The sequence below is a fragment of the Ornithodoros turicata genome, chromosome 2 (genome assembly GCF_037126465.1).
Source record: "Ornithodoros turicata isolate Travis chromosome 2, ASM3712646v1, whole genome shotgun sequence".
Taxonomy (NCBI): Eukaryota; Metazoa; Arthropoda; class Arachnida; order Ixodida; family Argasidae; genus Ornithodoros; species Ornithodoros turicata.
Genome location: NC_088202.1, coordinates 121,235,756 through 121,251,127, shown reverse-complemented (window position 1 = coordinate 121,251,127; position 15,372 = coordinate 121,235,756). Strand labels below are relative to the sequence as shown.

The window sequence follows — 15,372 nt, the reverse complement described above, 5'->3', positions numbered from 1 at the left end:
GGTCTTAGCTGTTCACACAAAAATTGTTGTTCTGAAAGTCTCATCTCCCTACTCTTTGCAGACTCAAGAAGAAAAAGTTTGTGTTTTGTGTGGGAAGAAGGGTAAACTAGTTCACTGTGACGGATGCCCCAAGGTTTTCCACATGACATGTCTGGAACCTCCACTCACAAAGTATGTGTAATTACTTATGCGAACACCATGTAGCATTTTAGTGGCACATCTGATACGTGGCATTTTGAAAGTCTACTTTCAATGCAATGAAGTTGCAAGAGATGTGACAGGCTGTCGAAAAATCTGTCGCCTTGATAATCTGTGACTCTGCATGTTATTAAAACTCTGTTCTGTAGCTACTATGCATCGCTTGGAGATGCATAGGAAGTTGAAATATATGAGTCCAGGACAATCTGCAGTGGCTTTTGTCATCCTCTAGAGTTGCTAACATGGCGCTTTCTAACTTTGCCTGCACTGATCACATCAGACGCAGACGTCGTCATCATCGGTTTTCATGACTATGTTATGGCCGCTGCATTCCTTGATTTTATGAGGAACCAGTGCACCCCTAACATACATCAGTGCCATGAATTACGTGTGCTGCGTGACGAGTTGAGTGGAAGTAAGGAACAACACTAGATGAAACATAGATATAATTGATAGAAGTGCCTGAACACAAAGTTTGAGATACGTGTCTGATAATATAATGTCAGCTTGCCCCTTCTGACAAATATAGACGGGACATATGTGGGAATAATTTTTGTAAGCTTTGAATGGTAGGGAATTTGGAGATAATTGAACACATTAGGAGTGCCCTTGTTGCAGCTGTGCAGTGTAGTCTGCGTGCATGTTGTTGTGCTAAGGATTCCGTGGAACACATATTATATCCCTGTCGGACGGACTAATTTAGTGTCGCTTTCAGCGAGTGACACTCGGCAGAAAGGGAACTAACGATTTAGTGAGTTCCCCAAACTCACTTCACTTCACTTCTCCTCAGCTGACAAAGTGTGTAGCATCGACAGCGGGCATTGTGGCACAGGTAAAAATATTGAGAAAATGCGAGAGGTCCCGTCACCACAATATTTTTAAACAAGTATTTTCAACAGCATGTTTATTTAATATAAGTACAGTGTGAGATGGTGCCAAAAAACATGTCATTACTCTCGTTAACAGCCTGTGACAACTTCGCGGTCTCAGTGATCCGACAGCGGCCATTTTTGTTCTGCCACATGTTTGAGGCCAATTTGTTTAATGTTGGAAGAAGATTAACAATAAGTGTTTCTGTTTCTGAATCAAAGAAAATCATTCTGAGGAAGGTATTGTGGCGCACTCCTAAGAATTTTGCTGCCGTTTATTCTTATCTATCGTAATTGTCATCACTACGTAAGTGACACTTACTTAGGATGTGCAGCAAGCGTGTAGTGAAAGTGACATTCGCTGGTTGGAGTGCACTACACGAAAATGACACTGAATGACCTCATGTGACAGGGGTATTACTCTTTCCTATTGCAGACCTCCAAAAGGGAAGTGGACTTGTTCAGGATGTTCAAAGGTGAGAGATCTTCGAACGAGCAGAAGTGTAGACCCGTGTGTATTTCATGTTGTGCATCCATTGATGACAATTCTTTACTGGTGCAGGCGAGGAAGAAGGGCCGGCCGTCCAAGGAGCCCAAGGAAGCAAAAGAGCAGCCAGCAGCGCGAGAAGCAAAAGAAACTACCGCCAAAAAAGCAGAAAGTCCATCCCCCGTAAAGGCAAAAGCAGGGGAACGCCGTGAGAAGAACAAATCACAAGTGCTCAAAGACCTGGCTGCCTGCAGGTGTGTATTTAGGACCTGACTTTTTAGGGTTGCGCCCAATTACATCCGATATTTACCTTCCGCCCACCCAAATTAAAATCGGCAAAAATATGTTGTAACGTGATATCTCGCCCAAACTGCTGGACCAGGGGGATTTTGATATTCTAGCTGTGTCTACTGGTGTGTGATATATTATGCAGAGTAAACCGAAGATTTACACTTGATTCAATCCGATTCAACCAGAATTCGCTTGGCCCATAATACACACTTTAGGTGCGGGTTGTTTGCCAGACAGAAAGAACAAAAAGAGCCTGATAGCACCCTAATGCATCAATAGCGCCTGATTTTACCCCAAGTTGATTTAAAAATAGCACCTGATTTATCCCTCCTGAATCCAGGAAAAGGCATTTAGCCCAAAAAAGTAAGACCCTAATTATTAATGAAACCCATCTTAGGCACCCAAATATTGATACAGAAACGCAAACATGTCACAAAGCCAGTGCCAGCTGCCTTGTTTCCCTGAACGGCCAGAAGAGAAGGACAACGAGCACATGAAGCTGAGAAGCTTACGATACCAGTGCCTGTTGGGCTGATAATATGCATAAACTTGCTGAAATATTTCAGTGACCTTAACTGTACATCGCAAGAAGTATGCGACACTAAGTTATAACCGAATCACTCTGCAAGTGTAGTCCAAGGGTTGCTTACAATGTTTAGCCACTGTAAGATCCAAACTTATCTATGCTTTTCATAATTTCTGTGTGGCAGGGTGATCCTGGATGAAATGGAGAAGCACAAGGACAGCTGGCCTTTCCTTCTTCCGGTCAACACCAAGCAGTTCCCTTCCTATCGCAAGTTCATCAAAAAGCCGATGGATGTTAGCACAATACGCTCCAAACTGGAGTCGGGGCAGTGAGTACTTCTTTCTTTCTCTTTTTTTTTTGCTGCCCTACTCGGGATCCCAACATCTTGGCCCAATATTGACGATACTGGCCCAATATTAGTCCAGTATTGGGCCGACATTGCCAATATTGGTTCAATCTATGTCCAATATTGGGCCGACATTGCCAATACTGGTCCAATATTGGACCAAGATGTTGTGCTGCTTGACATAGATCTGTACCTGTTCATCCTCTGGGTCTTTATCTTTTCTTTCTTATTTATTTATTTTTCTACTATGCTGACCATTACCATCCGCCATCTTATTGCAGGTACAAGCTTAAAGATGAGTTTGCTGGCGATGCGAGACTTATCTTCGACAACTGTGAAACATTCAACGAAGATGACTCTCCTGTGGGCCAGGCGGGTCACAGCTTGAGGAACTACTTTGAGTGTCGCTGGGAAGAGCTCACCTCTTGAAGCTGTGGGGTTTAGTGTTTTCATTTCTTTTGTGTACATATACATATTTATACATAGTTATATTTTCAAGGTCAGGAAATGGGTCGGGCAATCTCACCTTGCGTCGCATAGTGCCCATTTTCCTTTTCCATTTTTTGCCAGCCGTCCGTAAAATGTGTCTAGCCTTTGTTTGTGTGGCAGAAAAAAGGTCTGACTTGTCTGTCTCTCCGGTGTATTCTGTTGAGGCATCCGCAATGGCCTTTCCAAACGTCTACCTCTCTATATCCTTCTGTGTCATGACTGAGAGTGCATGTTTCTGTTGGATCTAATCTTAAAAGAAGGAATTCTGTGCATATGTGCTTTTATTGAAATTATATTTCTTCTTTTACTAAAAATTTAACGTACTCTACTGGGCATTCTAATACCTTTGGACAGTGTTGTGTTCAGCACGGAGCGCACACAAAAGAAAAAAAGTTGATGTTGGAAGAGTTTAAAAGAAAACCAACGCGTTGCTTGGGCATTACATCCACGCACTTGCAAGGTTATATTTTGCCTCACTTATTGATATATAATGTGAATACTGGTTGATGTTCACTGACGGCAATCGCGTGCTACTGCTAGTGCTCTGCCCCAGCCCGAGCTGCTAACTGCATCTTGTCCCGTCAAGTGCCTGTTTCTGTGCAGACGTACGTGCTCGTGGACAGTGCTGCCACTACAATCTTTCTCAGTTGCAAACAACAACACCAGTTGCTCTGACCTCTCATTCTGAGAGATGTGCACAATCATTCCTGTATGTCTACCTTCCCACACCGTTTTGTCAACTTTCGTTTGTTGTTGCTTGTCTGCTAGAAGATTGAAAGGAAAGAGAGTGTCACTAAGTGGCACCTTGGTTGTGCTTTTCTTTACACTTGTGCAGACGTGTGTGTGTGTGTGTGTGTGTATACAAGCTGAATGTAGCTCAAACCTTCTTGTACTGCTTGAGCACTCGAAGCCAGGAGGTTTCTCTGCTGACAAGGAACTTCATGCCATCTTCATTTGCTTACCGTGTTCCAGCTTCTGCCCTCAGGTGTCTCTGCCGCTAGGTATTCTTTGTTGTCTGTGTCTGTTTCGAGGTAGCTGTCCTCCCGTAGTCCTCTCTACACAATTTCTCTCGGGGACCGAGGATGGAAAACATTGTAAATTTTTTTTACTTGGATTGTAATTTTATACCATGTGAGAAAGTCTCTTTTTTTTTATTTTTACGTAGTGATAAACATGGTTGTTGCATTGTTTTATTAGTTAATGCTCAAAAGTGACTGTGTAGAGCAGTTTGCCTGTCATGAGATTATGCTTGTGGTCAGACCCTTGGGCCAGGGACGTGTGAAAAGGGCCTTGTAAAAGACTGTCATCTTTATTTATTTATTTCACGCTGCATTTATGGTGTGCCCATAACACTCTGTGTCACAGCATTTCATTGTCATCACAAGTGCAGCAAGTGCAGGTAGCGTATTTATACCTGGCAAAGAATTTTTGCTTTCAGTCATCCAATGTACATACGGTATCGCAATACCCTACGGTGCAAGAAAGAGTTGGAGCATTTAGCGTCATCCTGTTACTTTTTGTAATGTTTTCATTTGCGGGATCATACGCAAAGTGTAACAAAAGTCACACAATAGTATCTGCACAAAGGAGTGCTGTTAATCTGTACAGGTTTGCTACAGGCAATAAAACCTCTAACCATTCATTATTTGTTCTTGTGCAGTGTTTCTCAGTGTTGAAAAGTATCACTCCTGCAGACAGCTCTCATATGTGCAGCATATCACCTGGCATACTGCATAAGGCTCGGAGTGCTAACTGATGCAAAAGCTACTCAAGGTCCACTATACTTCTGGCACCTTGTTAGCAAAGATATATCTAAGTAACGTCAATTGGCTGACATTGGACACAAAATTGAACAACGGCGCCAGTTTGACTAAGGACTGTTTTACTATCTTCTATTTACAATGGATGTAAGAGGTACGTAAAGCATGCATGTTTATTTTGCAATATTCTTTTTGTAGCGAATTTGCCTAGGGTTACAATCTCACTGAAGTATGTAAATTTTGTAGGGGGAAGTTCTGCCTTGCGTTTCCATTCGAAATATTTTGCGTATGTGTTTGGAGGGGTGCTGGGGGAGGCCTTGATTGAGCATTATTGTGTGAAAAAATAAAAAGGTATCTCTTCACGACTGAGATGGATTAGTGCAAACGCGCAAAATAGAGTTATCAGACAAAAACTATTTTATGACAAGTAATGCAGCATTTTTTAACGTGGAACTTTCTCGAATGATTGTGGAACGAAAGCCGTCGTCACATGCGCAAAAGTGTTTCGTGCATGCAGGCCCAGATCGGAACCGAAACTGCGTGTCGGACGGCTAATTTGAGTTCAACGTCGCCCTACGTGAGTTCAAATTGATCAGTATGATTCTACTGTGTCTTCAACGTTGTTTTCCCATGGTTTCTTCATGTTTCTTTTTTCTGTTTCGTTGTCGCGTAGCTAAAGAAGCAACAAAACCAGGTCCTTGCAAGTGGCGTCATCTCGTAAAGAGATTCCCAAAGAGCCGTGGTACAGAGAGTGACGTCACAGAAATTTGATGGCCGTATGTGGTAGGTTTAGTAGGTGTTCGAATAAGTGTACGCTGTGCAGCCGGATTGACGATTGTACACAGTGTCAAACTACATGACCGCGATCAAAAAGCGACGCAAGCTATCAGCTAGTAGAGTAGGAAAGAGCAGTTTCTTGTGCGAAGGAGTAGTACAGAATTGCGAGAGGATTTTGGTGAGTACTGTTGCTTGTTGCCTTGACGTGTTCAGTGCTATAGGCCTAGAGCAGATATATTTCACAAAATGGGCTTACATTACCGTGTATACGACTCTACGGCACATCGCGTCACTGAAGTGGCCGTCCTTTTATACCCTCGTAGAGTGAGAGATATCTGCTGAGTCTACGGGAAGAGCAAGCGCGGACGCGGTTGCACCTCCGTCCCACGATAGAACTGCTCCGTTAGCTTCACGCACATTATCCACTCAGTTGAATTAAAATCGGATGTGATTTTAAACGACGATGACCGATAAATAAGTTGTCATCATCATCTTCAGAAGAGCTGTTTACAACGTGTCGTGAACATTTGGGTGGGAGGTGCCAGAAACTGTGTTAGGCTACTACGCTAAGCGGCTGTTAAAGGGAGGATCTAATAGTTTTACACTTTGTTTCTGAACTTGTATAGGCATTTGCGAACTAGTTCAAAATGTCTGTTTCGTCATCCCTGTGCGTACGACTAGTTATTCTGTTCCCTGTGGATACGCCGGTGCAAATTCATGCTTTGTATGGTAACTGGCATGAATGCGTATCCATTAGTATTGCCCACGCGTTTGCTTGCCGAAATACGTCGCAAATGACACGCCTTTGTGTCGGTTTCTAAAGTATTTGGTAGAACATCTCGATCTGTACATTCCCATACATCAGCATATTCACTGTCTGGGCTTAGCAGTCAGTCACGTTGTCAAAACTTATTGTTTATGTGTAGCGCGCGGCGATGGCTAAGATAAAGCAGTGATAGAGCTATGCAGCCAGGTGGGGCAACTACGTCAGTTTCTAGGTGGTTGTAATACCCCGTGAATTCTACGCATCACATTTGCTTCCAGTATGTTTCTCCGTCTCATACGAAGGGTGTATCCCGCATCCAACAGGTTGGGACGGGAATTCAAATGCGTACCGGCACAGACAGAGGGAAACACGTTACGGTCGTGAGAATGACTTTAGTTGCCTGAATGCCTGTCTTCAAGTACTATGGCAACTCCTGTTTAGAAATTGATGGGGTTTGAGATTGAGCGCATTATCGTTGTGTGACAAATAACCGAAAAGTCTTTCAGTGTCCCTGTTCAGATTCAGGTGCACAGAAAAGATAGCTGGCACATAATTGTTATGTGTCAGTGTGTAGCAGATGCAGGTCATGGTCACACTTTTGGATGGGTCAGGATATGCTGTGCATCATGGCTTCAAGTGACTGAGAACTTGTCTTTTATTAGATGAAGGGGTACTTTTTTTTAACAGACCTAATTCGCGCTTTATGAGAGTGCTTTTGTAAGTAGACTTAATTCGCGCTTTATGGGAGTGCTTTTGTAAACATCCCTTCACTGATACGTCGTCAGGTGTTTTGTAATGACTCTAAATATTGCTGCAGGAACCACATGCACCAGTCGTTTTGTAATGGTCGTTTTGTAACTTGCATCCAGCTGAATGGAAATTTTGTGAAATGCAGAGTACAGCAACGAAAAGCTTCCTCCGTGGAAGCAGTACAAAACTGTGTGCTTCAGCTACTTGAGATTTGGCAGGCAGACTTGGTGTGAGCACTGTATGCTGAGTACTGCTTCACTCTTAAGCTGCTCGCTCGACATTGCTCTCTAAGGCATCTGGGAATAATTGCGCTGTAGAGCTGTTATTATAGGAGTCTTCGCTTAAGTGTCCACTAACAAAGCACGCAAAATAAGGAAACGAAATAGGATGAAGTAATTGCCTCATTTTCTGTGTGGTTATTCTGGCTGTTTTATGTAAATTAGTTTGAGTAACTACGTGTAGCTTTGACTTGTCTCTCGCAGTCTGAACCTTAACACAGTCTTGAAAAGTTCACTCGGTCACCTATTTACGCCTCGCTCACGCCAGCGCCTCACTTTGCACCAAGCCACATCCACAAGCATGTCACACATGTATGAAAACACATGGACACAAAATGCTGAGCCACATCAGAGTTGTTCTAAGAAAGAAAAAAAATACCTTGAAAAATCCTATAGAAGCCAATGTTAGGTAATATATTGCAAAATTGGTTTCTGTTATCAACATATGAGCACTGTTTCACAGCCAGTTGTGCATCTATGGGTGCTACAAAACATTCCTCAATTAATAGTTCTTCTTTTCTTTTTTCTTTCTTTTTTTTGTAAATTTGATGCTCAGTTTGGCCCTCTGTTGTTGACCAGCTTCACCTTTTGGGTTCTATGTGAGCATAGTGGCATAGAGAAGCCTGATAACAGAGCACAGCACAGTGTTTCCTCTTAATCTATGTCTCGACAGTATAATTTGTGTTTGTGCCCCAAATTAGGAGTTACTGTTATAACACATAATAAATTTTGGCTATTACAGTAATGCCTGCACTCTCAACTGATTTTGGTACTTTGCAATGTCTTTTCTGCCCAGGAGAAAGATCATAAAAAGATGCAGTGACAGTAGTGGTTCTGGTGGCTGAGCAGGGATGGCGGGGCTGGAACAGTTTCTGCCGCTTCTGGGCAATCCAGACACAAAGCGGCGGCTCCAGCTGGGTGTAGACATTTTGATATACCTGGATGATCCCCTTAGTCCTGTATATTGTGAGGAGATGGGCCACTTCGTGGACTCTCTTGTGACATGGCTGCACAGTAGCAACTTCAAGGTTAGTGTCTGTTGTGACATGTTTCCGTTTTTCTGAATAACAAATGGCTAATCATTTTTGCGATACTGATTTCTTCATACCAATCAACTTTTTCAGCAGTTGTTTATTCAGGTACTTCCACAAGTCGTGTAGCGCGCTAGATGCAGCAGTTTGTCTTTATTGCAAATACAAGTTAAATATACGAGAAAAATGTCGTCGAAAGCCAAAAATGAAGTTTTTCTACACAAAATGAAGTGTAACGTAGTGTGGTGTGTAAGTTATTGTATCTTGCTGCACATCAAAAGTGTAAGATAGATACGTCGACTTCCCTGCAAAGAATGTTTCAAGTTTTCCTTCTTTCATCGGACGATTACAGAGTGGAATGACTTGCCACAGGCTGTGGTTGACTCTCCCACAGTCTTCTGGTGTAATGTGTATTATTCTCTTATCAGTTGAATTTTGTGTGTGTTCTTTGTGCTCCACTTGTTCCCACTCCTTCTCAGGCTTGATGAAGGCCAGTAGTATACAGGGGGGTCCACCACCCATGATAGAAATTCATAGTAAATAACGGAGGCAATGGAGAGACATGTGGTCAAGGGACTTTTTTCTGCTAGGAAATTCCTTGAACAGAAATTGGAAATTTCGCAAGTCGACGTAACGTTTTCTTTGGGGAAATGGGTTCCTCGTGGTCATTTTACTCGGTATGGCACCTGTAACGCAATGACAATCGCTGAAATAAATTGGCCGAAAATCTGCGGAAATGAGTCCTTGTCTCCGCCTCTTTTTTTATCTGCTCTACAGGGTTAGTCTAGCAAACGTTGCACATTCCAATCGCGTCGTAAAAATAGGAGACTGGGTTTAGCCTACCCCAAACTTTGAAGACTGATAGTCATTTGTCTGATGTTCTATTGGAACTTTTTGTAAGCACTATGTTCATGTAGAAAGAAAATTAGATCAAGCAAAATCTTGCCCCATGCATTTTCATTGGCCTATCTTATGCAAACATTTCCATTGTTTCTCGTGTCTGCTTCACATTCACATCACCTCACACATCAGCCTGCGAAGTTTGGGAATGGCTAAACCCTGTCTTCTGTTTTTACGATGCACTTGAAATCTGTAACGTTTGCCAGACGAACCCTGTAGTTTGAGTGCCAAAGCGCCACCAAACGAGGTTACATTGACATGAGGGGGAGAGGGGGAGAATCCCAACCCACAGAAGAATTCTGCTGCAAAGTATCGACGAAGTATCTTACGAGAGAAGGTGAAAAACTTTGCCCGCATCAGTTTCAGGGTCGCGCGCTTTTTTCTTTCTTTCTCTCTCTTGTAAGTGTGTTCATTTTTGGGTGCGTGTGAACTTAATGCTCCTGTAGAGAGAGATTTACATTAGGAATGCAGATAGCAGGCTGTTTTCTGCCCCATCTCATCATCACCAACCTAGTGTGTGTGCTTTTTTTTTTTTTTCACAAACACCTGTTGGCACTCTTCTTTTTTTATTTGTTTGCTTCAACAAGTTGCGCATTGCTGCACATGCAGCACATTTCCTGCGCAGGGTTTCATTCGGTTATCACTAGCGGCACTTTCAGTGTAGAACAGGGCACGTTTCCCTGCAAAATATAAGAGAAACCAACATAAAAAAAGAAAAAAACTAAAGCTCAACGTGAAAACAACGTATCACCATGCGCCAGGCATAGCTAAAAGTGTTCGAAATGTTCGGCATCGGCTCCAATGCACAACTGGGCTCTCTGGATTGTGTCTCTTGCTGTCCTCGTTTGGCTAGCCTTGGCTTGCTTTCGTATACTTCGTCTTTGATGTCGCCCCGTATGTAAAAGTCCATCGGCGTTAAGTCAGGAGACCTGGCGGGCCATGACACTGGACCAAAGCGACCAGGCCACTTGTCCCGAAGCAGTTGTACCGCATGCTGTGAGGTGGTGCACCATCATGCTGGAACTATGTGTCGCAGGCTTGGGATGATACTGAGTAAAGTCTGGAGCTCCGTGGCTAATCAAGATTCAGACTCAGCAGGTCAAACAGATTACGGTCAGTGGCTGAACGATTGGACATGTACACAGGACCAGAGAACCAAAAACATTTATTCTCACTAAAAAAAATAGGTTGTCGACTCTCGATCAATACACGGCTTCCATTTACGCTAGACAAATCTTTATCCAACACTAAAATTGCACACAGGCGCTACTGTTGATCAATATCAACAAATTAAAACCTTGCTCTTCAAGCCTAACAGTCACACTTATCCCAGTTTCTGCTGTTTCTCTGGGGAGTCCCTGAAGGCGGGTCAATCGCTGCCTACTTCCGTCAGTGGTTCCCGGTGGGTCCCTTGAGTCATCGCTTCATACACACACATCACAACGCTTGCTGAACTCAGTCACTTTCATCTGCAGTACATTGCCACCACTCCTCTGACCTCTCTTTGCGTAAAGCCGCCTCTAGCTTCCCCCACCACACCCTCGTTCTGGCTCCTAGCTGACCACTGGGCGACGACTGCCCCACTTTCGTCCAATTACTCCTCATATTACCTCGGGACGCGGGGTTCCCAAAAGTCACTCCACTGAGTATCCCCATTTTCCCTGAGAAAAGGTCACCGTGCCTCTGTCACAAAGCACAGCTGGCCACTTTTACGCAGAAAACAATAATTTACTTCTGTCAGTGTCTCAGTGTGAAGAAGATTCCCAGGTCGCAAGATTCTAGACTAACATGTGGCATCAGGTTACGTAAACTGCCTGAGCGACCGGAAAGCACAGCACGGCATCCCCGGCCTCGCCGCGGGGTGCAAAGGACAACCTGGAGGACAAACATAGTTTGCGTCGAAGTGTCAGGTTTCTCAACTCTGACTGTTCCTCCTACGTGTCTGACCAAACATCCGGAAGTAATAAATCTGAGGATCCCGAAGATGTAATGGCCAACCGAACCAGTGCCTGTTCTCCCAATTAACTCGTAACAGAAAATGTTGAACAAAAAATTCGCAAAACAGACCTGCAGCCCTGTGACACCATACGCGGGGCTGTTCAGCAATAGGCAGGTCTTCAACAAGGCTGAATACAGCTCGTAAAATGTCGCTACAGTAGTGGTTGGCATTCTGGGATCCTTTGAAAAAGACTGGCCCAATTATGGCTCCATTATAAATCCCGGCCCATACATTGAATCCCCACCCGTACGGATGCTTGCAGTCCCGTAACCAGTGTGGGTTTGTTTGGTTTCAATGATGCGCGTTGTGGAGATTCACTTGAGCGCTACGGCAGAAGTGGGCCTCGTCAGTCCAAATTATCCTGCTCACAAAGTTTGTCCTCCTCAGTCTGACATAAAATCCAGCCATTTGTCATCCCCTGGCTGGAAATACTGATGAAGGCTTGCATGGTATGGGTGGAATTTGTGCTTGTGCAGTATCCTCAGGACACTTGACTTTGATGTCTGTACTTGGAATGGAATCTTCCTGTTGTGGATTGTCGGAAAAATGCACACCTTATAGAGCAAGAGCTGGGCACCCTCGTTCCTGGAAACATTTTACTGTATTTGAAGACTGTTCTGTCACTATGGCTCCTAGAGCAAGGATCATCCTCGTTTTTTCTTGGTTGGAATACACGGTGCTGGCTGTTTACTTGTTCACTGCATTCACTGAGACCAGAGTGCAATATGCTCCAAAAATTGATTTCCTTCCCTGCCTGTCAAAACATCGGGTGACCTCTTTTTTTGATAAGATAGCTGTGATTCCTGCACTCACCGTGCGTGTTTGTTCTGTGGGTTGTGATTCTAACCCTCTCCCCCCTGTATGGCCAATTTATTTCAGCAATTGTCGGTGCATTACAGGTGCTATACTGAGCAACATGACCACTAGGAACCCATTTCCACAAAGGAATTGTTAGGTTGTTTTGGGAAATTTAGGAGTTCAATTTAAGAAATTAAATTTCTATCAATTGCAATGTAATAAAAATGGTACCACTATGTGGCAAATGGTCCTGGAAGAAAAAATTCCCTTGACCGCATGTCTCTTCATTGCCTACGGTTTATGAATTTCTATCATGGTTGGTGGACCACCCTGTATGTCAAATAAATCAATTAAAAACTGCTTGGGGTTGAAAGGTTGACATACTACTGAGGTTCCTCTTATGAATGTTTAGGGAGCGGGTATGACCTCTCCCTTAAGTGTGCTACATGTAGAGCCTGAAGTTTTCGGGAAATATTTTTTCCTAAATTCGGGGGGTAAAAATCGGGTAAATAAACATGTGCACTAAATTCATGCGAATTCGGATGAAAAAACTTCCAGTACACTAAATTCGGGGAGAAATCGGGCTCAGTTATTCAAACTAACTGTAGCGGTTTGGTACAAACGGTGATGTAACTGCATTTTTCTGCCAAACAAGTAAGATAGTGCATTCCTACAGACATCCCAGTTTGGGCAACTTGCCGGGTAAAAATCGTGTTTCACTCTAAAGAGGCAACCTTCAATTCGGGGTGCAAATTCGGGGAAGAATCGGGTAAAACCCTAAAACTTCAGGCTCTAGCTATATGTCTGTAATTAGGAAGTCATTGTTTTCTTAGACGAAAGCAAATATATGAAAGCTGTAAACTTGGATGTGCGCACTTATTAGGTAGGTGTCTCAGCCAGTGAACTGAGTGATAGGGTTCTGAATGGACACACACAACCGCCCTCGGTGGCTCAGTCGGTAGCATGTCCGCCTGCTGATCCCAAGCTCGCGGGTTCAAGCCCTGCTGAGGGCGGTGGCAACTTGGTGGAAGGGTACAAGTAGCTCAGTCGCACCGTCTTCTGCGAGGCACGTTAAATGTGGTGTGCTGTGTGTCGAGATTTCGTCTCGCGTTAAAGAACCCTCAGGTGGACAAAAATTAATCCACAGACCGGACCATGATTATCATTGTATGCAAATATTGACAAAATAGTTAGAAAATATGATCCTTTTGTCTTTGTGTAGGTAGCACAAAATGGCTTGGAAATCTTAACCATGCTTTCAGACCGGTTAAAGGAGGACTTCAGGCCATATATTTCATCTGGTAAGGCTCTTTTGCTTCATACTTGCTGCTGGTGTTGCCGTCATGTGGAATGACAGATTTTTCGCAGACGCCAAACCATTTTTGCTAGTCAAACAGTAGACTGTATTTGCGCTCTTATTTTCTCTGCTGAAGGAAGATGTCTGACTTTCACCATGTGTTTCCTCTGCCCAGTTGTTATTGATGTGCTGCTTTTGCTGTTACAATGCACCAGATGAGCCTCTTACTGTTAATTCTAATATTTGTTTTGCTTCAGAAACCTTGTTTTATCCTTTTTGGTAAGCAGAGCAACCAGTAAACGTGTAAAAGTCACACTGCACCTGGAAAACAGAAACAAAGTGTGTAAAAGCATCATTGTGTAACACAGCAAATTTGACTTCTGTGTTTTCTGTATAGTATTCGTCTTATGGGAATGAGAAATAAAAGTACGGTTATAATAAAAGTATAAGATGATGTATTGTGTGACACCAAAGTTTAGTGTTTGTGGTGGTGTTGTAGAAAGAGGTGGATGTTACTACATTTTTCACTTTGCTTCCAGTTATGTCTGCTGCAATAGATCGAATGGGGGATGGCAAGGATGCTGTAAGTCTCATTTCTGTTAAGGTTATAGATGTAGTTGCAACTGTCTGCTATCCATTGTGTTGTTTGCTCATATGTTTATTTTTTTGTCATGCTCAGGTTAGAGAACAAGCAAAGAGTTTAATGATGAACCTGATGCAGATTTCTTCACCGCAGGTATGTATTACCTGTTCAGTTATGATGAAACACGTCCTAAAAAGTGGGCTATGCAGAGAGAGTGCTGTGGAACCAGTGCAGTTTATCACTTTGTAGCCCGTTCGTTCGCTTGCTGTAACAAAAGACATGCACGATCAAACTTTCATTCGTTGATGAATAGGAGTAAGTTTCTTCCTCTCTATTATACCAAAAACCAATGACAGGAACATGGTCCAGGTGCATGCTGCAGGTGCAGCCACTGTCTTTATGCTGCTGCTCCATCTGTCATTCTGTGTCCCTGTGTGACCTCCCTTATTTCCGATGGGACAGAGCGCAAAATTAATAAAGAAAAGGGGGATAAACACACGTGGGCACCAGCAGAGGCGAGGAGGAGAGACACCACACACTTCGTTGACAACAACAAAACATGATTTAACGAAAGCTCAAATAAAAATTATGACATGATATTTTAAATGAACGCTAATACAGACCGCGCAACAAATTCGAACGCGAGATACCTTACACTGCGGATAGAGCGACTGACCCTGACGTTGTGCACCCCCCACGACACCTCACCGGGCCATGGACGATGTCGTGGCAGATTAACTCTGAAGACGACTTGCGCTCCCCAGGCTCTGGCTTTCGGTTGCTGCTTCTGCTGATCTTCATCCAATCTGGTCTCCGTTCTTGGTCAGCGGCTCGAGTCACAACAGTAGCGAAGACGGCGACTTCGTGGGGAAATAGGGGCATATGCCTTTTTGCGCCAATTTTGATATGCAAATATATGTCCTGTATGTTAATTAGAAGTTACAAGAATGTATGCTGCATGTTAATTACAAGTATATACAATGTTGTATGTTAAAGGGGCACTAAACTGCAAAAAATTCTCTTCACGATATGAAAGATTCTGTCGTCATGACAATAATGCAAAAGGAACGAGGTTCACCCGTTGCGCCGTTTGTAACTAAACGTGAATAAAGGTGCCGATTTGGAGGTTCCTCTTTCCTTCCTCCAAAGCGGCGCAAAATGTGAAGGGTGCGTCACTCCCAGCACATCGAATTGTCTAAGGAAAAATATTGCAGGAACTGCCCCTTC

General features: G+C 43.5%; 2 protein-coding genes across 8 annotated transcripts in view; both read left to right on the top strand.

Moving 5' to 3' along the window:
• The window catches only part of LOC135386016 (bromodomain adjacent to zinc finger domain protein 2B-like), a 45,901-nt gene extending 41,053 nt beyond the window's left edge, over nt 1-4,848 (top strand). For all 5 annotated transcript variants that reach the window (XM_064615716.1, XM_064615715.1, XM_064615713.1 and 2 more), the window contains 5 exons: nt 62-171; nt 1,504-1,543; nt 1,630-1,808; nt 2,556-2,699; nt 2,999-4,848. In XM_064615716.1, the coding sequence (XP_064471786.1) occupies nt 62-171; nt 1,504-1,543; nt 1,630-1,808; nt 2,556-2,699; nt 2,999-3,146 (621 nt within the window). In that variant the 3' untranslated portion in view covers nt 3,147-4,848. The remainder of the gene's footprint in view (nt 1-61; nt 172-1,503; nt 1,544-1,629; nt 1,809-2,555; nt 2,700-2,998) is intronic.
• An 881-nt stretch (nt 4,849-5,729) lies between these two features.
• The window catches only part of LOC135386014 (CLIP-associating protein 1-like), a 98,518-nt gene continuing 88,875 nt past the window's right edge, over nt 5,730-15,372 (top strand). For all 3 annotated transcript variants that reach the window (XM_064615709.1, XM_064615710.1, XM_064615708.1), the window contains exons 1-5: nt 5,730-5,921; nt 8,334-8,565; nt 13,488-13,566; nt 14,102-14,145; nt 14,242-14,298. In XM_064615709.1, the coding sequence (XP_064471779.1) occupies nt 8,389-8,565; nt 13,488-13,566; nt 14,102-14,145; nt 14,242-14,298 (357 nt within the window). In that variant the 5' untranslated portion in view covers nt 5,730-5,921; nt 8,334-8,388. The remainder of the gene's footprint in view (nt 5,922-8,333; nt 8,566-13,487; nt 13,567-14,101; nt 14,146-14,241; nt 14,299-15,372) is intronic.